Below are 21624 nucleotides of genomic sequence, written 5' to 3'. Positions count from 1 at the left end.
GGAGAAGGGGAGACTGACTGGAGCTGCTCTTGTTATTTACGGAGAGAGCGGAGCTGCTGTCAGGCTCTTTGCAGGGAGGGAAAGATTGATCACCGCACTTCTTTTTTTTTTTCCACTCGGGGCTCCGCGGGCCCTCCCCAAAAATATCCTCAGCTAAAATTCCCGAGCTCCTGATCTTTTATAAAAATCTACATGTGCGTCCTGTTCAGTGTGAGGGGCCTCACGGTGCCTTCATATCACCGCAGCTTTATTATTATCATTATTATTATTTATTATTTATTATTGCTGCTATTAGAAGGAAGGAGTTTGCAGCCTGCTCCCCTCCGCTCTAAAATCAGGAGCGACCTCGCTGTGAACTCTCTCTTTTTTCGGCGTAAACACACCGAGCATTTTTCACACACACACACACACACACACACACACACACACACACACTGGAGAGAAAGGGTGAGAGAGAAACATGGTAGCTTGCATGAAGAATCCTGGAGCCTGTGTGCAGAGACTATTTTAGGTTTAGGTTGAGATTATATTTAGACAACAATTAGGTTTCTCTCTGTCTTTGGAAAACACACACACAGACACACACGCACACGCACACACACACACTCAAAAGCTCAATTATTCTTTTTTTTTTTTTAAATTAAAACAATTAAATGCATGGGGGGGAAAGCCTATTAAATACAAAGAAAATGTGCACTTACACACCAACAGGCTCCCTCTCTGTGATTTCTCTTCTCATCTCCTCACAGTTAAATCTAAGTGTGTGTCTCTCTGCTCTGTCAGGAGCCAATCTGTTTCATCCTCACTACCGCTGAGTAAAAAATCTCCATCATCCTCTCCTGCTGCCGCGCGATCTAAAAGCCTCTCCAACTATTTTTTTTTTTTTTTTTTTGGTGTGTGTGCGTGTGTGTGTGTGAGTTGGGGATTTTCAGCCTCTGTCACACTTTCTAAGATTAATGAGCTTAGTGCTGTAAAATTTTTTTTTTTTTTTTCTGAAGGAGCCATATTGCAAACAGAGCTGGCCAGCTCCGTCCTCCTAATGTTAACCGTCATTACATCACCCACAGGATCTTAAGAAAATGATCCAGAGATGCTCTATTGTTCGCGGGCCGGGATGCGAACCCGCCGCCCACGCGGCGCACATGGCGACCGGTCGCCTTCACGTTTCTCTCTTCCCCCAGAATTTACCCCCCGTTAAGACAAAACAATAGCAGCTATCATGTGCTGTAGCCTCTCTTTGCCACAGCATTTGGTGGAAAAATAATAACGCTGCTTCCCACAGCCGTCGCCGCCGCCAGGCCCCGGCCCCCGATTGGCTGCTTCGGCTCACATGACCAGGAATTGGCTGCAATTTCGTCCCATAGTTCTTCAGTTTAGCTTACCCAGGTCCCCATACGCTAGTAATATCACCAATATACACAATTATTATATAGCCACCGCATTTACGCCATTGCGGTCTGGACCCTACATGCTCCTGCGTTTTTTCCTTTCGTTTTATTTCTTTGGGAAGCCATATTGTGTTGCGTGCGCGTGCTGCGTGCGTGTGGATGTGTTTTGTTTTGTTTTATTTTTTTATTTTTTGGGGGAAGGGATTGTTCGGGGGGTCTCGCCGTTTGAGGGTGAAACCGGTTTGAGGGAGCTATGAATTTTGAATTTGAAAGGGAGATCGGTTTTATAAACAGCCAGCCATCCCTAGCAGAGTGCCTGACGTCCTTCCCCGCCGCCCTGGAGTCATTTCAAACTTCATCAATCAAGGAGTCGACAGTAATTCCGCCTCCCTTCGAGCACACCATCCCCAGCCTCAGCCCCTGCACAGCCAGCCAGCCGAGACCGGCTGTTAGGAGCCAGCAGAACCGGAGAACCTCCGCCACTAATGGCCTCCAGACGCACCACCGAGGCGCCCAGCAGCCCGGACCGACGGGCCAGGCCCCTGCCCCGGTCACGGCGACCCAGGCCGGTCCGCTGGCCCACGAGTTCCCCTGGATGAAGGAGAAGAAGTCATCCAAGAAGTGCCCCAAGCCTGGGGGCAGCTCCGGCGGTAGCGGATCCATCATCCCCCCCGCCTCGTCCTCCCCGTCGCCGACCGCCTCCGGGTACGCTTCGGCGGGCATCGAGTCACCCACAGGTCGGTATGCGGGGATGCGGGGAGCCAGTATGTGCGTGTGTGGCGGGAGAGTGAGGGGTGAGAGAGCCTGCACTTTGTTTTCCTGTTTGCATTTCACATCCACTGCACATATTACATTAGACCATTCATTACATACAGCATGGATCTGGATAGATGACATTGCCTTTTTCTTCTTCAGTACGTGTGTGTGTGTGTGTGTGTGTGTAGGTGTGTATTGTGCAGTGCTGTGATGCTGTGTCAACAGGGAAGCCATATCTAGACCCCTGCATTATGCTGCAGTGCTTTGCACACTCTTATAATGCATTTAAATATGCACCCATTAACACCTCACACACGTTATCTGTCATTTAAAGCTTCGGTGTGTATGTGCATCAGCTTTACACTGTGGGTGCAAACCTTCCACAGCAGCATCCTGTTATCTCTGTACCATAAACTCCCAAAATGCATTTTGTCCATGTAGAATTACTCATCGTGCTTAAAGACGCACAGAGGGTGGTGCTGTTTTTTTTTTGTTTTGTTTTTTTTAAACCCAGCCTGCAGGTGATTGCTGCTGCAGCGTGTATCACTCTGTTCCTTGGGTGCTGTGATTTCACATCAGCATCAGCATCGCCCTGATATTATTTATTCATAGCACAGCTGAGATGGTGGCCATATTGGATTGAGGTAGGAAATATAATGGCGAGGCGAAGCGAGCGGACAGACTCTGTTTGAGATGGGGGGTTGGGGGGGGGTGTTTAAGCTACAGCAGTACAGACTGCACACAATCTGATTTTCTTTGGGTCATGTTTATGTTGTAAACTCACCTTCAGGACAATCTGATTATTTTAAATTATTATCATTATTATTATTTTTTTTTTCTTCCCTCTTTTTTCATCTCTCTCTCTCTCTCTCACACACACACACACACACAAACTCGCACCCACCTCCACGTTTTTAATGGAAATCCTTGTTTGTTTTCTTGCCCAATTTCCTGCCTTTTCTGATCTCATTCATAAAGTCACTCGGGGTCACCCAGTTGCGTTTCTGACAGATACCGCCACGTTCGTTTCACATCGATATTTCCCCACATTTCCCTGCACATTTCCTCTCTATCCCATGATGTGTATTTATTTTCCTCCCTTGCATTTCTCTGACCACACGCTGCAGCCTCTCTCTCACACAGGAGGCTCGCTGCACTTCACAGAGGAGGAAAAACTCATTCTGACTTTCTGATCATCTGTCTTTATCTGCGCTTTGTTTGGCTTTTCTTTCTCTCTTTTTCTGTTTTTTTTTTTCTCTTTTTCTTTTTTTGTAAGCACCAAATTGGTCCACTCTTACACTTACACGTTTGGCTGCTACTGTAATTGGAACGGAAGTTTTTTTTTCTCTTTTATTTCTGTGCTTTATTACAGTTTTATTACAGAGAGAGGAGCCCGGGGATTTGAGCTCGATGCTGAAGCAGCTTATTTCTTCTTCAAATCTCGCACGCAATAAAAAAAACTGTAGAGGTTTTACAGGGCTTTCATGAAGTAGATTACAGTTTGAAGTTCAAGCAAAGTATACCCTGAAAAATAAAATACAAACGAGGACAGATTGAGACGATTTTTGCACATTAAATCCTCCACGCGTAAAATTCCCCTGTCTCCTTCTTTTATTTGTCTGTGTCCCTGCAGATCCAAATCAGGCGGGCCTGGATGGTGGAGGAGCCGGGTCCCGCCGGCTGCGCACCGCGTACACCAACACGCAGCTGCTGGAGCTGGAGAAAGAGTTCCACTTCAACAAGTACCTATGTCGGCCCAGGAGGGTGGAGATCGCCGCTCTTTTGGATCTGACCGAGCGACAGGTTAAAGTTTGGTTCCAGAACCGGCGGATGAAACACAAGCGCCAGACCACGCACCACAGGGACGGCGGAGGAGGAGGTGGAGGCCACGAATCCAGCGACCCGGGCGGGTTTGAGCCCCTCGAAGGCGCCGATGCCTCATCTCCATACTCAAGCCAGCCGCTGGAGGCATCTGGCACTGGGGAAGCTACACTGGAGGACGAGGCAGTAAGCGATCCATCTTCTGCGGCAGCTCCCTCCGCCTACGTTAATGACAGCGGGGACAATGCGCAGCCCACGCCGGAGGAGGGAGGCCGTTTGAGCCGCCCCGAACGCCCACCGCTGCCTGGGGAATCCAGCTCCTCTGAAGCTGCTGCCTCTCACCATTCCCCGCCGTCCTTCACAGCGACGAACTCCGCCGACAACCCGGGCCTGGTGCAGCTGAGCGAGGCCGCGCCCGCAGGAACAGCAGCAGAGTCCGATCCATCGTTCACCGAGCAGCGGGACATCTCCATCACCTCCGCCGCCTCCTCTGCTCCCTCTGCCGCCTCCTCCTCATCCGCGCTCCCCGACTTAACCTTCTTCGGCGGGGACTCCTGCCTGTCACCCAGCCTGCAGAGCTCCCTGGATAGCCCGGTGGATTTCTCCGAGGAGGACTTCGACCTGTTCACAAGCACACTGTGCACCATAGACCTGCAGCACCTCAACTTCTGAGGCCTGCGACGTTCGTTTAAAAACAAAAGAACATTAAAAATATATATTTAAAAAAAAAAAAAGGAAAAAAGGAGGGGACGGACAGGCCTGTGTGGATGAACAATCGAGCGGAGGAGTCAAGCCTCGGCAAAGGACTCTGGTCTGAAAAGAATTAAAGCTTCTCGGCAACATTCCTGAAACATTTCTGACTGAAAATTCTGTTCGTTTTGAAATATACTTTTTCGTTTTCTTGCTGGTGTTATTTTGCGGATAAAATGTAGTTTAAGAGAGATGCAGTTAATTTAATTCTTTTTTAATTTTTTTAATTTTAAACATCGAAGGGATTTTTTTCTTTCACGATCGAAACGTTGTGGATATTTTTTTTTCTCCCTCTTGTCCAAATTTCAGGTATTTATTGCCTTTCTTGTTTTCCATCTTTTTTTTTTTTTTTTTTTTTTTTTTTTTTGTTAAAATGATTAACCCTTATCGGCGAGTGTGGATTTATTTCCTCTAGTCCATTCTGGTGCAGCTTCGTGGATCCTTAATAACTTCTCAGGAACTGTTCACGGAGTCTAGGTGCAGATAGCTGGACTGCTTTTAGAAAAATCTAAACTGAAGGATGAATTCATTCTCTCTCTGAACGAGACAAGACGAGAGGGAAGCCCTGCTGACGACCCGAGTTTTAGACCCTAGTTTATTTATTGAGATTCTTTAATAGTGAAAATCCAAATTATTTATTGTATATATATTTTCATAGTGGAATAATAATAATAATAAAACATACAAACATTTATGATGTGGCCCATGTTGTTTTGTTTTATAGCCCATGAATTAATGATGAATATTATTATTATGTAGCATAATTATGTCAAGACAAACAGCAGTAATTCAATATTTTTATAATTTTATACAATATAGACAGCTAGATAGATAGGTAGATATATATTTTTAATCAGTCATATACATGCAGATACAGTTCGTTAGTATAAATTAAATAGTTGAATTGAATTATTCTTTTTTTAAAATATCTTCTAATTCTGGCTCATAACTTGGACTGAATGCAGGTTCAAATTCTTGGCTCTGTCTAATTTTCCCACACTACACAGTAAAAACATGAAGCATATATCCTGAAATAGCCCAGTTTGGGCCAGTGTGGCACAACTGCTGTGTGTTTACACAGAGATAAGCCAGACTCTGAGAAAGAATGAGCAGATAAAAAGAGGGGAAACAGTCTGAGAACATAGCATCTTGTTTTTCTCTGCCACACGTTAGCTTAGCACGGTTAGCTCTCTGCCTTTGAGTGGGGGCTAATGGTTAGCATAGCATGGCCCTCCACCAGCTGCATCACCATGTGACACTAGCAGAGTAACTACAATGTGGCCTTTTACTGGCTTTGTGAGACCCCGGGGCTAACACAGCTCCCCCTCTGTTGGCAGTGTGTGAGTATGTATGTGTGAAGTGCAGCTTAGCAGTGCTACATTTCTGCCATTACAAAGCTAGTAGTAGTGGTGAATGTGAGTGTAGCCGTGAGTTAGCATGGCTAGCTCCCTGCCTTTAGTGTGTGTGGATGTGATGCTAAGTAGCTACACCTCCTCCCATAGAGTCAAAATGGCGCTGAAGACAAAGCAGGATGTGAACAATGAGCAGTGGCAGCCATTACAGGATGACTGGCTCACTGTGACAGGCATGGTGTGTGTGTGTGTGTGTGTGTGTGTGGGAGGGAGAGCAAGTCAAAAAGACAGGAATGGCTTGTTTTAGGCTGCAGATTCAAGACAGATTTATGGCTGATTGCATTACTTTTTATATTATTATTATTATTATTATTATTATTATTATTATTATTATTATTATTATTATTATTATATTTTACAAATTGTGAAAAACTGATTATTGATGTCTGCAACCCAGAGAGAAAGAAAAGGACTGATATTATTAACAGATTTAGAAGATCTATGGATAATAATATTTTTTAAAAAAGTTTGGTCCTGACCCATAGTTTAATAAATCCTGCCAACTGTTAAATGAAAGCTCCACTGCCCAGCTGCTGCTCCAGTTATCACTGGATAAAACTGAGGATGATTATATTAGAATTTGTATAAACCATTTTTTTTTGTCTCTCTCTCTCTCTCTCTCTCTCTGCCACACATTTGCGGTGCATTGAAAATGAATACAACATTGTGTTTAGTTAAGAAGCAGAATGTGGATTTCATGAGATGAAATCAACACAACTTTAAGAGCGATTCCAAACTCCAGACCTCGACAGGCTGAACTCCCGTCAGTGCGCTCTGATTTTCTTATCTTCACTTCTTCCGCTCAGCCTCATTTAAACATCACACAGCTCAGCAAATAATATGGGACCCCTGAACTGTGAAACCTGTGTGTTCACTGTATCTCTGACTGATGATTACATGTTAATGTTAGATCAGTGGGATAAAGTCAACATACCAGACGACTGTCAGCGAAAGTAACACTGCTCCCTTTTTGTTAGAATGATAAAAACAAATCTGCTCTGAGATAAATCCAGCTGAGGTACTTGCATGTGAGCACAAGTTTTGAACTGTGTAGATGTAGTTCTCATGGGAACCAACTGGAGCACCTTTGTTTTTCAGTGTAGTCCTTTTACCTTGAAAAGGGCAAAATCAGAAATATATTTGATTATAAAATCACAATCACGCTGTCATATTTTCTATGTAATGTAATGGTTCAAATTGCTGGATACTAAAAATGATCAAAAGACAGACACACACACATGCATGAAAATTGAAATCAATATTGTGGCTGAATATAACAGGAACTAGTGGTATTGTGTAGACAGAAAACAGCAGTGGCCCCAGTGTGGAACCATACTCCACTGATCTGAGGCCTCTGTGGTGAACTTGAATCCCCTATGAGGACAAGTGTCTTTTCAAACACATGAATTTAACAGTGATACTGGGACTCCCATCTACTTCTTCAAACACTGAGTTAAAGTTAATGATCAACAGTGTTAAAAGTCAAAGAAGATCCAGAAAGTAGCTCTTAATGCCTGTAATTCCAGTGTTTACAACACAATAACATAAGCACAGAGACTGTGTCTGTCTTTATGCTAAGCTAAGCTAAGCTAAGCTAAGCTAACTGGCTGCTGGCTCCAGCTACGTACATGACAGCGGCACTGATCTTACCTCTAACTCACGCATACATTTTCAAAACGCCACACTCCTCCTTAAAAGTCCTTAAGAGTCAAATATTAGCTGTTATGGACAGACATACAGTCTTGTACATCAATGTAATAATAAGAATATTATTAATCTCAATTTGTATCTAATATGGATCAAGAAAAACACAAATAAATGTTGATGTAAATGCCTGCAGACACACCCAGTAGCATGGGCAGGCATTGTGGGTCTGGGCCTGCCCACTGACTCATCTGTGCCCGCCCCGGACTTGCCTGTGTCCCCAAAGCTGGACTAGCTAGTCTAAGTGTAATGGATTATGGTTCTTTAGGTGTTTCTTTATAAAAAAAAAATGCAGCCGGGTTGTCAGAGAAGAGTTGCAGAGAGGAAACAGGCAGCGCAGGATATATCAGTTTGGGCTAAAGCTAATGCAAAAAATAACCCCTAGCATGAATGAAGCTAGCATTCATGCTAGTCGGATTAGCAGCAAGACTTGGTCTCAGGCTCACACTGGGCCATCGAATGCAGCAGTGCTCTGCTAATGGTGAGTAGCCTATTGCTTACGTTCTTTTAAACCACTCTGCTTCCCAGTGTCCCCATTCAATGCTTTTTAAATGACTGATCACTGACAGTGTGGTTACTTTGTGGTGCACATAGGTCACAATGTTGTTGACAGAAGACTCAGACTGTTGCCTCAGAGGATATTTATCCATTTCAGACTTTGTTTTTGTGTTAAAGTGTACTAACTACAGGACTGGGTTTACCAGAATAAAGACTGGGACGTACAGTACACTGTCACTGCAACACACACCCCCTCTCTCCTGTAACCATCCTTCTAAGAGTATCTTGTATACAAAGAGATTACAGCAGAGTACATCTTTATGCTGGGAGACATATCTCACCTTCTGAGAGCCTGTGTGTGTATGTGAGCGAGAGCTTGTGTGTGTGTGTGTGTTCCAATAATCTCTCTCTTCTGGCTGTCAGCGCCTGTCGGCCCGCTGCCATACCGTGATACACGGACTGCTCCTTTATCTCTTGCATCACCGTCACCATCACTGTTATGATTTCTGCCGGCGTGCTCGTGTGCGTGTGATACCACATAACTCAGACGTGATAGATCACCCACTTAGCCGCGGTGAAATACGTGAGTGGTAGATTTTCATCATCTCGGGGCACCGAGAGGAAACTTTCAGTCGGTCCTGCTGCACTTTCGATGCTGACACATGTTGCAACCTGTGATGGGACTAAATAGGTGAACAAGACCTGTCTCTTCCATCAGCTGGTTGGTTTCTGAAAAACAACAAAATACCAACGTTTTTCCATCAGGGACTTCCATCAGGAGAGCCCCTCCAAAATGCCCATCGAGGCTTTGTCTGAGTCTAGTCCCTTTATCATTTCCTCAGTTTCATTTTTTTTATGAATCTGTTCTTGTATATGAAAGATTATACTAACGTTGTCCTGAGTTTATCCAGTCTGATCTAAATGGGTGAGGTAAGGTAAAAGCTTTCCTGCAGGGAGGCCATCTCCCTGCTGGAGGGTGGATTTTCTCCTGTTTCCAAGATCCAGTTGAAAGTGTTACGTAATCGTGGAGGTAATTGCTGTAGAGATATGTTCCACTCTGTGCTAAAACTATCTGAGTCTGGGGATTTTCTGACCATTAACTCAGATGACTGAGTTTTATGCTTTGGATGGTGCTGCTTGTATAAGGTCTTTGTGAGCTTGTGAGCACGAGTAGGTTCTTAGAGCTTAGTCTCACTGGTGTGGGGTTGAGAATATAGAGCCTGATGAAATGTTTCGAAAGTTATTTTTTAAAAATAATTTATTCTTTACAATTATTAAAATTTTCTTATTTATTTTATTTTATTTTATTTGTTTATTTAACAGGGACAGTGCATAGCTCTCAGCCATGCCAGAGTTAGCTACCAGCTAATTTTCATCTGTAGTCCCTGAGTCTTCAGGTCGGTTTGTGATTTTCCCGAATAAAAACACATTGTGGCCTCTCATTTTTCAGTTCTGAAAAAAATCTTACTTCTCTTAATCAGGTTCTGTTTGCAGTACAATAAATTATTTTCACAGATTCCCATTGCATTTGATTCTAACTGAAATAAGGCTTTGACAATCCACATGTAGACCTGCCTCAGCCCTTTGTCTCCTTCTTCCAGGTAGAGGGTTCACTTCTTACTATGATTGTAATGTATTCTCTGTCTGTTCACATGTACATACTTCCAGCTTTTCCTCATGACCTGACATTTCTCTGGTTCCAGTGGTGCTTTCTGATGGCACTAGTTGCCATGACTACAACCAAATCCTCTCCAGAAGTGACTCCTGTTGTGTGATTACTTTTATGGGCAATCCCTGGTCCTCCAGGTACAATGGTGCCTTATTCCCATTTCATAGGTTCTTGTACCATCTTCATTAAAGACCCTCAGACAAGCTGGATACAGGCTTTGTGTTCCCGTGTGCATGATCGTGGTTGATGCTGATGTTGCTGTGTTTCCACATAAAACCTGTTATTTGCCATGCCAGTGTAAGCTGTGGTGCTGATGCTCGATGGGCTCTTCCTGCCTGTGAGCCTTTTGTGTTGTGAATGCCAAGGTTCAGTCTAAGCTGCTTCACCACGAAGGGAATCACTGACCTGGGTCCACCTTCATCTCCTTCAGGGATTCTTTATATCCTCACATTCTCCCTCCTTCAGCGAACCCCCTTGAACTTTTAGCTTTGCCCGGAGCTGCTTTTGTAGCTTTAGCATTTCTGCTATTGCCTCTTCTGCACTTTTCAACCTCTCCTCAGTCTCCAGTATATCCTCGCTTCGGCGTCATCTACCCTCAAATTGGGAATCACATATCTCTCTCAGGATCAGAGTCAGGTTCAATGACTCGCCCTCCGTTCTGTCGCCGTCCTGGCTGGCCTTGGGGGCGCTTACATCCTTGTGTTGCTGTTTTTATCTCACTCTTTATTTGACTTTTTTTTTTTCGACTTTGGGACAGATTTCTGGGACCTTTCCCTACTCTGCCTTTGCTGTGGTGACATTTGTTGTAACTTTTCGAAAGTGCATGTCAACCCTGCAGATACACACAGCGGACACGTGGACAAGTGGTAGGATCTTCACTCTCATGTCCTGTGTCTTCATTTTTTTTTATTACACAACTAGACCTTCAGAGGACAGACTGTCCAGAAGAACTCACACTGAGTCTACAGACACATTGGGGAAACACTGTCTGTTTGTAGTGTATTTTTTTTAAATCAGTACAAATAGAGTTTAACGGACAGGAAGCTCTCACACCTGATGTCATGTGAAAAGCTTTGTCACAGAAATGTGTCGACGACGCGTCGGTTCTCCTGTAGTCAGGGGTCGTCTTATATTCAACCAATGTGATCAGATCATGTCCTTGGATAAAAATCACATCACATCACATGTTTCCAAGGCCCTGACCTTTGACCTCTTGTAGTCTATAACGCTGATCATTAGGAAACAGATGTGTAATGTTTTAAGCAGTTATTCTAGCAACTGTTCACAGCATCAGATTAAAGGCATTCACACCATCATTTCTCTCACACTCGGTTTGTTCAGTTGTGTGTGTGCATAGTTTTGTATATTAGCATCCAGTAAGCTACGCTATCATCTGTTCTGTAGGTGAGTCACAGGCAGATGATCAATGCTTCAGCCTCTGAGGGCCCCATCAATACACAGCTTGGTGTGTGTGTGTGTGTGTGAGAGAGAGAGAGAGAGACAGAAGGCTGGATGCAAGCACACACAGCTGTATATTGAGTCATCAGTGGATACACACCAAACACAAATCACTGTGTGTGTGTAGATGCACACAAGTCACCTCTGCAGTCTCTTAGGTCAATAAAGAGCCGTTCCACAGGATTTACCAAGGGACCGACACAGACAATCGTCAGTCAATCCAACTGCACCAATTAACAGCCAGTAAATAGACTGCTGAGCGGTCGGCTCAGGACGCTGACCAGCAGCCGCGCTGTCTAAGCTAACTACTGTTTGAGAAAATGAAAGGATTAAGAAGAAAATAAAACTTTAAAATTGGGATAAGAGAGGTGTTAGGTGATATCACATGACATAACATGCTCTGGTGGCCATGTTGAAGACCCTCTCATTCTCGCAATAAATGCTTTTTGACTTCTCTCTCCTGTGTTGCACTTGGTTCCTACTGAAAAACAACTCACATATGTGTGCATGTGTAATTTAAACTTTACTCCAACAGGAGGAAATAGTGCATTTGTTGGGGACTATTTTCAGCAGCGGATAAATCCACATTTGGTGCTCTGGTGAGTAGTATTTCTGGCAGCAGGATGTGTGTGTGTGTGGTATTGAGTCAAAATAAATCACAGTGTGTGCGTTCATGGTGATGAAGAGACGTGTCAGCCAGTGCAACAGTGCAGCTCACTGATGTGTTTTTAACAATAGAGCTGTGTGACACAGAGAGAATGAGACATATCAGGCTTTTGGATACAGAGACAATGGTTTTAAAAACACTGAATATGAACTCAAATATAAATTCAAACTAAAGAGTTCCACACACACAGATATGCAGGGCTCTCTCTTGGCTGCAGGCAGTTGCTGTCCTTCGTGGCCCTTCTCCTCTGCCATACCCTGGGTGTAAATGTGTTGTGTAGATAACAGTGGCAGAGCTGACAGCATCTTATCAGAGATGGCTGATAGTAGCGGTCCAGCTCCTCCAGCTCTGATTTCACTCCTCGGCTCTCTGCTCTCCTCCTTATTATCATTCTGTGGCCACAGGAATATTACACACAGCTGCCGCGACCTCCCGACCTTTGACCCCTGTTAAACATTTGAACTGAGGTTTATTTTACAGTCTAACTCATTGTACCAAGCTGTGACTGGAGCAGCTGCACGGTGATGCCAAAGCTGAAGCGTCTTGAGCTCCAGTTCTTCTAATGGCCACTAGATGCTGTTGTCAAGAAATCTCTCACTGCACTGAAACAAATGGGAAAACCTCTTCATCGCACGACGTCCGTCTCCGTACCTGCACTTGCGGTGGTTACAAGTTCCAACTTCCATGACATATTTTTATTAGTTGCAGTTTCTAGAAGGTATTTAAGCTCATTGGGACGCGCTTGGTCAGTGTTGCTGGAACCAATAAGTATGATTAGCCACACAGAATTACAGTTAGCACAAGTGAGAGAAGTGATTGATGAAGCAAGCTCTTCAAGTTATCTAGAAGCAGGAGCATATTTCTGAAACTCATTGACGAAGCTAGGATTTTTAATAAGCTATTTATTTGTTTATTTTTACAGTTTCAGACAATATTATTTTATCAGTCACATCAAGAAGTAGAAGATGAACTGTGGGACACACTGGGCTTTGGATAAGTGTAATAATCTAGTGATCTGTCAGTCTGTGTGTTATCTTCTGCCACAAAACAGATATAAATGTTCACTGGTGCCTGTGAAGGATCGTTCATGTTACATTAGTGAACCAGGCTAAACCAGAACCAGAGGCCTCCCACCACAATCCACATCCACAGTTCTGGACAAGTAATATATAACTAAGTGCTGAGATCTTTGAACGCAGTGTCACGACTGCTCCTACACTGAGTCCAGAGGAGTTAGAAACGTGAGGTCTCTGATGATTAGGCAGATCAGAGGTCTGCACCGCTCACAGCTTTCCTGCACAGTGATGATCATTGGAGACATCACAGGACCACTCAGTCTCTGTTTCATCTGTTTGTTAATGTCTCCGAACCTTTGGTTCGTTTACAGCTACTCGCTACTCCTGGTGAGAACTGAATGGACGATCCAGTCAGTTCTCCACCCACTTATTATCACATACTGAACCAGCTGGAAATTCAAAAAAAAATCTGAAGAAACAGTACACAGCTGACCACACTAACTGGCTGCATGCAGCTTAATTCCATTATCAGGTTTCTAAAATTACATTTAATCCGCTGGAGTTAAAACACCATGAAGGAAAAATTAAAAAGTTGAGCCTCTGCTGTGCTGACAGGCTCTCGCTCTTTCTCTCTCTCTCCTTCTCCATCAGCTGAAGTGTGTGTGTGTGTGTGTAAATGTTTTTAATAACAGTTAATAAATGCGGTTCTGTGTCTGCATCAGTGGATCCGGTTTCAGAGCTCAGCAGTCTGGATGCACAGCTCCTCTATCTTCCACTCTTTCACTCTCTCTCCTATATCATCTTTCATGATTTTCAGAAAGCCCCTCATACCACACACACAAACACACACATATATACACACACACACACACACACACACTCTTTTCCAGGAATACTGGAGCGTGAGTTCCTGGTTCTAGAGTCATTTGACCCGTCAGGACTGTTAGAGGCAGAAAGCCAAAGGAAAGGAAACTTATTTATCCAATCAGATTGGTGCATTTCTCTGAAGCAGTGTGTGACTTGTAGTGCACACAAGTTTAAATCAACACTTTTTTTTTAATAATACTTCTTAACTTAACCCTGATCCAGGACTGAGATACATCTGGATGGACATGACAAACGATAGTCTGGGAGGGTGTGGGTCTTAGCTGATCCTCAGATTCCAGTCCTGACGTGAGACAAGACAGATGACCCCCACAGGAGGTAACAAAGGTCAGTGTGTGAAGAAGCAGAGTCTCTGGCACAAATTGTTACACATATCCAAGCTTTAATACACCCAGGCATTTCACTAAAAACAGCTGGGATTATCAGGCATTAACAGTATATACAGTTGTGTGTTGTGTGAAAACTGACCCTGTCTTATCATATAATCTGGTTGTTAAACACCACATGAAACGTAATGGCTCTGTGAGATATGTTCACCAAGTTAAAAAAAAAAGTGTGATCTGTTAAACGCTGCTCTTAAATCAGGGAGGATCAGCATGGAGACACTGCTCTTGTCAGCGCTTAAGATTTTTACTATGTCTTTACAAACAGTATCCAGTGATCAAAGTGAACAGTTAACAGAGGGGAGAAAGGGCTGGAGGGAAAAAAAAAATTACAGGGGAGCCAGGGTGATCAATGAGAAACAGGTGTGTAGATGGGCGAGGAGGATTCAGCTGATTGGGAACAAGAAACAGGTGAGTAGGTGCATCTGGACATCGGGACATGCAGTGAGTGTGTGGAGTGAGACAGGAGACTGAGGCAGAATATCAAATACAAACAGGTCAGAGACATACACATTTATATTTAAATCAATATGATGCATGAATTTAGAGTTTAATACATCTAAGTATGTGGTTTGAAGTTTTTTCCTTTTCCTGTTGTGCTCAGCCCCCAGGGCGGATGTTTGGACTGAACTCTGTTCTGGACTATTGTTGGTCTTTGGACTCTTTGGCATGATCAGCCTGTGGGTGAGTGAGTTCTTTTTGGATTTTGTTAAAACTCCTTATGGACTGTTTGTGGAATCTGGTTTTGCTTCTGTATTTTCTGTTTTATTTTGAAGGACTGCTCATTGTTTATTTGATTAATTTTGTTTTGAGGTTTTTTTTGTGCTTTTCCAGGCGGAGTGCTAATGTGAGGAAGCTTGGCACCTTTAGTGAGGGCCCTTCACTTAACTGCATGCGAGTTAACACACAGGGACACTATGGACTGCACCGTTTGCTGTGAGGTTGGTTTTGCTGCTTGCTTTTATGAAGGCCTTCTCTTTATTTTTTAGACAGACAGACAGACAGTTTTTATTTATTAAATACATTTATAAATTTTTCAACTCACGTCTCTGCCTCAGTAATGTACCTGTGTCTTTTACTTTCACTAAGTATTAATGTGAGGTATTTCCTGGGGTGCAAGTCCCCAGTTGGTGTTGTCAGTAATTTCAGTCCTCCCCTTTGTGTCCCTGGCCACACCAGTTTACTCCACTGTATATAAGTCTCCTTGTTTCCCTGTCAGTCAGTTTGTCTGTTCTGTGTCCATCTGTAGTTAAGGCTGAGTCTGTATCTGTGTACACGTTTGTTCCTGAGCTCGACTCTTCACCTGAGGTCCTGCCCGTGTGTGTGTGCTCCTGGTTTTGTCTCCTGTGTCTGAGCTTCCTGTTTCCATTTGGACTTTCCTCTGCCTGCTTCACCCAGTAAGATTCCCTGAGTTTGTGTTTCTGGAGTTTTTCTCCCTTGTGGATTATTTTCTGTTTCCTGACCCCAGACTCTGTGCCAGTCATTTTTGAGTTTAATAAAAGCACATTATCAGTCTAGCTGTGTCTGTGTTAGGATCCTCTCCTCATGTTCCTGGCAGCAGCTCCTATAACATTTTCATCCTGAACTAATTTAGCTGCCTTTATATAATATTTAGTGGAATAACAATCTGTATAATCAACATTGATACTTTTCATTTGTAGGTCTCAGATATTTATTTAAATCAATATGATGCATGAATTTATACTTTAATTCATCCAAGTAGTTTAATTCAAGTATGTGGTTTGAAGTTTTTTCCTTTTCCTGTTGTGATCAGCCCCCAGGGTGGATGTTTGGAACTATTGTTGGACTGACTGAACTCTGTTCTGGACTATTGTTGGTCTTTGGACTCTTTGGCATGATCAGCCTGTGGGTGAGTGAGTTCTTTTTGGATTTTGTTAAAACTCCTTATGGACTGTTTGTGGACTCTGGTTTGCTTCTGTATTTTCTGTTTTATTTTGAAGAACTGCTCCTTGTGTATCTGTTCCAATTTACTTCCTGTCATTGTAACTTTTTCCCCCTTGTTGATTGTCTGCCCCACCCTAATGTGAATCACCTGTTGCCAGTGTGGAGGGGAATACTCCCCTGGTCTAGGTGGAGCTGCTGAATGCAGCCTTGAGCCAGCCCCTCCCAACTCCTCCTAATCAGGTTCAGGTTATATAGGACACCTGTGATGTTTTGTCTGTCTCTGCCTCCTGCTCTGTCCCTGCTGTGGCTGTCCAGGTGCTGCATTCCATGTGAAGGATCTCTGTGCAGGTTTTTAACATCCTGTGGTGAGTTGGCCTACGACTGTACTTTTGTAAATATATTTTAAATGTGCAGTGTGAACTTTGTTAATGGTGTTTCCCCCTTTCTTTTTAGGTTCACCTGCACTACTGCTGTTTTTGCCCCCATGACTGTTTGCTGTGAGGTTGCTGTGACTTTGGTTTTTTGCTGCACCAAAGGTGAGTAGTGGTAGAAGCCCTGGCACTCCTTTGTGTAGTCTGCCTCTCTGCCTAATGTTTTAATATTCCACCTTTAACATGTTGGGGTTCTGGGGTTGTTGTGTGGTGTGTGTGTGTTTTTTTTTTTTTTTTTTTTTAAATGAATGTTGAGGCCTTCCCCTTTTTAGTAGATAAATTGTAATAAAGTATATTTTAGGTATTTCATTAAGTTAGAAGTGCTCTTTTATCTGTTTGTAACCTTGTTCTTTTTCAGCAGTTCCAGGCCCTGCTTGGTTTTATTTATTAAATACATTTATAAACTTTTCAACTCATGTCTCTGCCTCAGTAATGTACCTGTGTCTTTTACTTTCACTAAGTATTAATGTGAGCTATTTCCTGGGGTGCAAGTCCCCAGTTGGTGTTGTCAGTAATTTCAGTCCTCCCCTTTGTGTCCCTGGCCACACCAGTTTACTCCACTGTATATAAGTCTCCTTGTTTCCCTGTCAGTCAGTTTGTCTGTTCTGTGTCCATCTGTAGTTAAGGCTGAGTCTGTATCTGTGTACACGTTTGTTCCTGAGCTCGACTCTTCACCTGAGGTCCTGCCCGTGTGTGTGTGCTCCTGGTTTTGTCTCCTGTGTCTGAGCTTCCTGTTTCCATTTGGACTTTCCTCTGCCTGCTTCACCCAGTAAGATTCCCTGAGTTTGTTTTTGATTTTGTTTCTGGAGTTTTTCTCCCTTATGGATGAATTTCTGTTGCCTGAGTTCATTGGTTGCCTGACCCCAGACTCTGTGCCAGTGATTTTTGAGTTTAATAAAAGCACATTATCAGTCTAGCTGTGTCTGTGTTAGGATCCTCTCCTCATGTTCCTGGCAGCAGCTCCTATAACATTTTCATCCTGAACTAATTTAGCTTCCTTTATATTTAGTAGAATAACAATCTGTATATTCAACATTGATATGTTTTATTTGCAGGTCTGAGATATTTATATTTAAATCAATATAATGCATGGATTTATAGTTTAATACATCTAAGTATGTGGTTTGAAGTTTGTGGTTGGTTTTATATTTATTTATTTATTTATTTATTTATTTCCCCCCCCCCTTTTCCTGTTGTGCTCAGCCCCCAGGGTGGATGTTTGGAACTATTGTTGGACTGACTGAACTCTGTTCTGGACTATTGTTGGTCTTTGGACTCTTTGGCATGATCAGCCTGTGGGTGAGTGTTTGAGTTCTATTTGGATTTTGTTAAAACTCCTTATGGCAGGGGTGGGCAAACTGTTCCACAAAGGGCCGGTGTGGCTGCAGGTTTTTGTTCCAACCAAGCAGCAGCACACCAGACTTGACTCATTTAATCAACTGATCTCAGTCTTCAGACAGTTGATTGGTCAAACTGTGTGCTCTTCATTGGTTGGAACAAAAACCTGCAGCCACAGCGGCCCTTTGTGGAACAGTTTGGACACCCCTGCCTTATGGACTGTTTGTGGACTCTGGTTCTGTATTTTCTGTTTTTTTTTGAAGAACTGCTCCTTGTGTATCTGTTACAATTTACTTCCTGTCATTGTAACTTTTTCCCCCTTGTTGATTGACTGCCCCACCCTAATGTGAATCACCTGTTGCCAGTGTGGAGGGGAATACTCCCCTGGTCTAGGTGGAGCTGCTGAATGCAGCCTTGAGCCAGCCCCTCCCAACTCCTCCTAATCAGGTTCAGGTTATATAAGACACCTGTGATGTTTTGTCTGTCTCTGCCTCCTGTTCTGTCCCTGCTGTGGCTGTCCAGGTGCTGCATTCCATGTGAAGGATCTCTGTGCAGGTTTTTAACATCCTGTGGTGAGTTGGCCTACGACTGTACTTTTGTAAATATATTTTAAATGTGCAGTGTGAACTTTGTTCATGGTGTTTACCCCCTTCTTTTTAGGTTCACCTACACTACTGCTGTTTTTGCCCCCCCTGACTGTTTGCTGTGAGGTTGCTGTGACTTTGGTTTTTGCTGCACCAAAGGTGAGTAGTGGTAGAAGCCCTGGCACTCCTTTGTGTAGTCTGCCTCTCTGCCTAATGTTTTAATATTCCACCTTTAACATGTTGGGGTTCTGGGGTTGTTGTGTGGTGTTGTTTTTTGTTTTTTTTTTTGTTTTTTTTAATGAATGTTGAGGCCTTCCCCTTTTTAGTAGATAAATTGTAATAAAGTATATTTTAGGTATTTCATTAAGTTGCAAGTGCTCTTTTATCTGTTTGTAACCTTGTTCTTTTTCAGCAGTTCCAGTCCCTGCTTGGTTTTATTTATTAAATACATTTATAAACTTTTCAACTCACGTCTCTGCCTCAGTAATGTACCTGTGTCTTTTACTTTCACTAAGTATTAATGTGAGGTATTTCCTGGGGTGCAAGTCCCCAGTTGGTGTTGTCAGTAATTTCAGTCCTCCCCTTTGTGTCCCTCGCCCACACCAGTTTACTCCGCTGTATATAAGTCTCCTTGTTCCCCTGTCAGTCAGTTTGTCTGTTCTGTGTCCATCTGTAGTTAAGCCTGAGTCTGTACCTGTGTACATGTTTGTTCCTGAGCTCGACTCTTCACCTGAGGTCTTGCCTGTGTGTGTGTGCTCCTGGTTTTGTCTCCTGTGTCTGAGCTTCCTGTTTGCATTTGGACTTTATTCTGTTGCCTGCTTCACCCAGTAAGATTCCCTGAGTTTGTTTTTGACTTGGTGTTTCTGGAGTTTTTCTCCCTTATGGATGAATTTCTGTTGCCTGAGTTCATTGGTTGCCTGACCCCAGACTCTGTGCCAGTGATTTTTGAGTTTAATAAAAGCACATTATCAGTCTGTGTCTGTGTTAGGATCCTCTCCTCATGTTCCTGGCAGCAGCTCCTATAACATTTTCATCCTGAGCTAATTTAGCTTCCTTTATATTTAATGGAATAACAATCTGTATATTCAACATTGATATGTTTTATTTGCAGGTCTGAGATATTTATATTTAAATCAATATAATGCATGAATTTATAGTTTAATACATCTAAGTATGTGGTTTGAAGTTTTTCCCCTTTTTCCTGTTGTGCTCAGCCCCCAGGGTGGATGTTTGGAACTATTGTTGGACTGACTGAACTCTGTTCTGGACTATTGTTGGTCTTTGGGCTCTTTGGCATGATCAGCCTGTGGGTGAGTGTTTGAGTTCTGTTTGGATTTTGTTAAAACTCCTTATGGACTGTTTGTGGACTCTGGTTCTGTATTTTCTGTTTTATTTTGAAGGACTGCTCATTGTGTATCTGTTCCAATTTACTTCCTGTCATTGTAACTTTTGCCTCCTTGTTGATTGTCTGCCCCACCCTAATGTGAATCACCTGTTGCCAGTGTGGAGGGGAATACTCCCCTGGTCTAGGTGGAGCTGCTGAATGCAGCCTTGAGCCAGCCCCTCCCAACTCCTCCTAATCAGGCTCAGGTTATATAAGACACCTGTGATGTTTTGTCTGTCTCTGCCTCCTGCTCTGTCCCTGCTGTGGCTGTCCAGGTGCTGTATTCCATGTGAAGGATCTCTGTGCAGGTTTTTAACATCCTGTGGTGAGTTGGCCTACGACTGTACTTTTGTAAATATATTTTAAATATGCAGTGTGAACTTTGTTCATGGTGTTTCCCCCTTTCTTTTTAGGTTCACCTGCACTACTGCTGTTTTTGCCCCCCCCTGACTGTTTGCTGTGAGGTTGCCGTGACTTTGGTTTTTGCTGCACCAAAGGTGAGTAGTGGTAGAAGCCCTGGCACTCCTTTGTGTAGTCTGCCTCTCTGCCTAATGTTTTAATATTCCACCTTTAACATGTTGGGGTTCTGGGGTTGTTGTGTGGTGTGTGTTTTTTTTTTTTTTTTTTTTTTTTTTTTTTTTTTTTTTTTTTTAAATGAATGTCGAGGCCTTCCCCTTTTTAGTAGATAAATTGTCTTCTTTTTAGGTTCACCTGCACTACTGTTCTTTTGCGCGCCCCCCCACCCTCCTTTTTTTTTTTTTTTTTTTTTCCTTCCTTCCTTCCCCTTTGTTAGATGTAGTTTGCCCCTGTTTGACCTTACTTTAACCTTTGTTCACTTCTTTAGCTTTATCCTTTCCATTTAGTTTTGGTTTGTAGATTTAGTTTGACATCTTGTTCTTGATTTTTGCCTTGAGTTTAGGATTCTGTGTTAGTCATCTTTCTTTAAGCTTTGAATTTGTTTCTAACTAACTGGGTTACATTGTGTTTTTGCTTTGTTGATTATTTGGTTGTATCATATTTTTGCTTTACTATCATTATTTGATTGTGATTTAATTTTGTTTTGAAGGGTTTTTTTTTTTGTTCTTTTCCAGGCAGAGTGCTAATGTGGGGAGGCTTGTCACCTGTGGTGAGGGCCCTTGACTTAACTGCATGTGAGTTAACACACAGAGACACTATAGACTGCACCTTTTAAGTTTGGTTTTTGCTGCACCAAAGGTGAGTAGTGGTAGCAGCCCTGGCACTCCTTTGTGTAGTCTGCCTCTCTGCCTAATGTTTTAACTTGAATTTGAAACCTTAAACATGTTGTCTTTCCGTTTTTTTTAATGAATGTTGAGGCCTTCCCCTTTTTAGTAGATAAATTGTAATAAAGTATATTTTAGTAATTTTATTAAGTTATAAGTGCTCTTTTATCTGTTTGTAACCTTGTTCTTTTTCAGCAGTTAAAGTCTCTGCTTGGTTTTTTTTTCTATTATTAAATACATTTATAAATTTTTTCAACTCACGTCTCTGCCTCAGTAATGTACCTGTGTCTTTTACTTTCACTAAGTATTAATGTGAGGTATTTCCTGGGGTGTG

The 21624-nt window shown here is 42.9% G+C and overlaps 1 protein-coding gene and 1 long non-coding RNA gene across 2 annotated transcripts; both read left to right on the top strand.

The window, feature by feature from the left end:
* Positions 1 to 1641: 1641 nt before the first annotated feature.
* hoxb2a (homeobox B2a) lies at positions 1642 to 5409 on the top strand. The gene is made up of 2 exons (XM_041063341.1): positions 1642 to 2125; positions 3778 to 5409. The coding sequence occupies exons 1-2, from the start codon at positions 1642 to 1644 to the stop codon at positions 4635 to 4637; spliced, it is 1344 nt and encodes a 447-aa protein (XP_040919275.1). The 3' UTR covers positions 4638 to 5409.
* A 10044-nt stretch (positions 5410 to 15453) lies between these two features.
* Positions 15454 to 17535, top strand: LOC121198826. Its single transcript, XR_005896370.1, has 5 exons — positions 15454 to 15804; positions 16182 to 16277; positions 16628 to 16677; positions 16766 to 16848; positions 17365 to 17535. It is a non-coding gene; the product is annotated as an uncharacterized LOC121198826 (long non-coding RNA).
* The last annotated feature ends 4089 nt before the right edge of the window (positions 17536 to 21624 follow it).

Source organism: Toxotes jaculatrix, chromosome 18, assembly GCF_017976425.1.
Source record: "Toxotes jaculatrix isolate fToxJac2 chromosome 18, fToxJac2.pri, whole genome shotgun sequence".
In the NCBI taxonomy this organism is placed as follows: domain Eukaryota; kingdom Metazoa; phylum Chordata; class Actinopteri; family Toxotidae; genus Toxotes; species Toxotes jaculatrix.
This window is presented reverse-complemented; position numbering and strand designations above follow the sequence as displayed.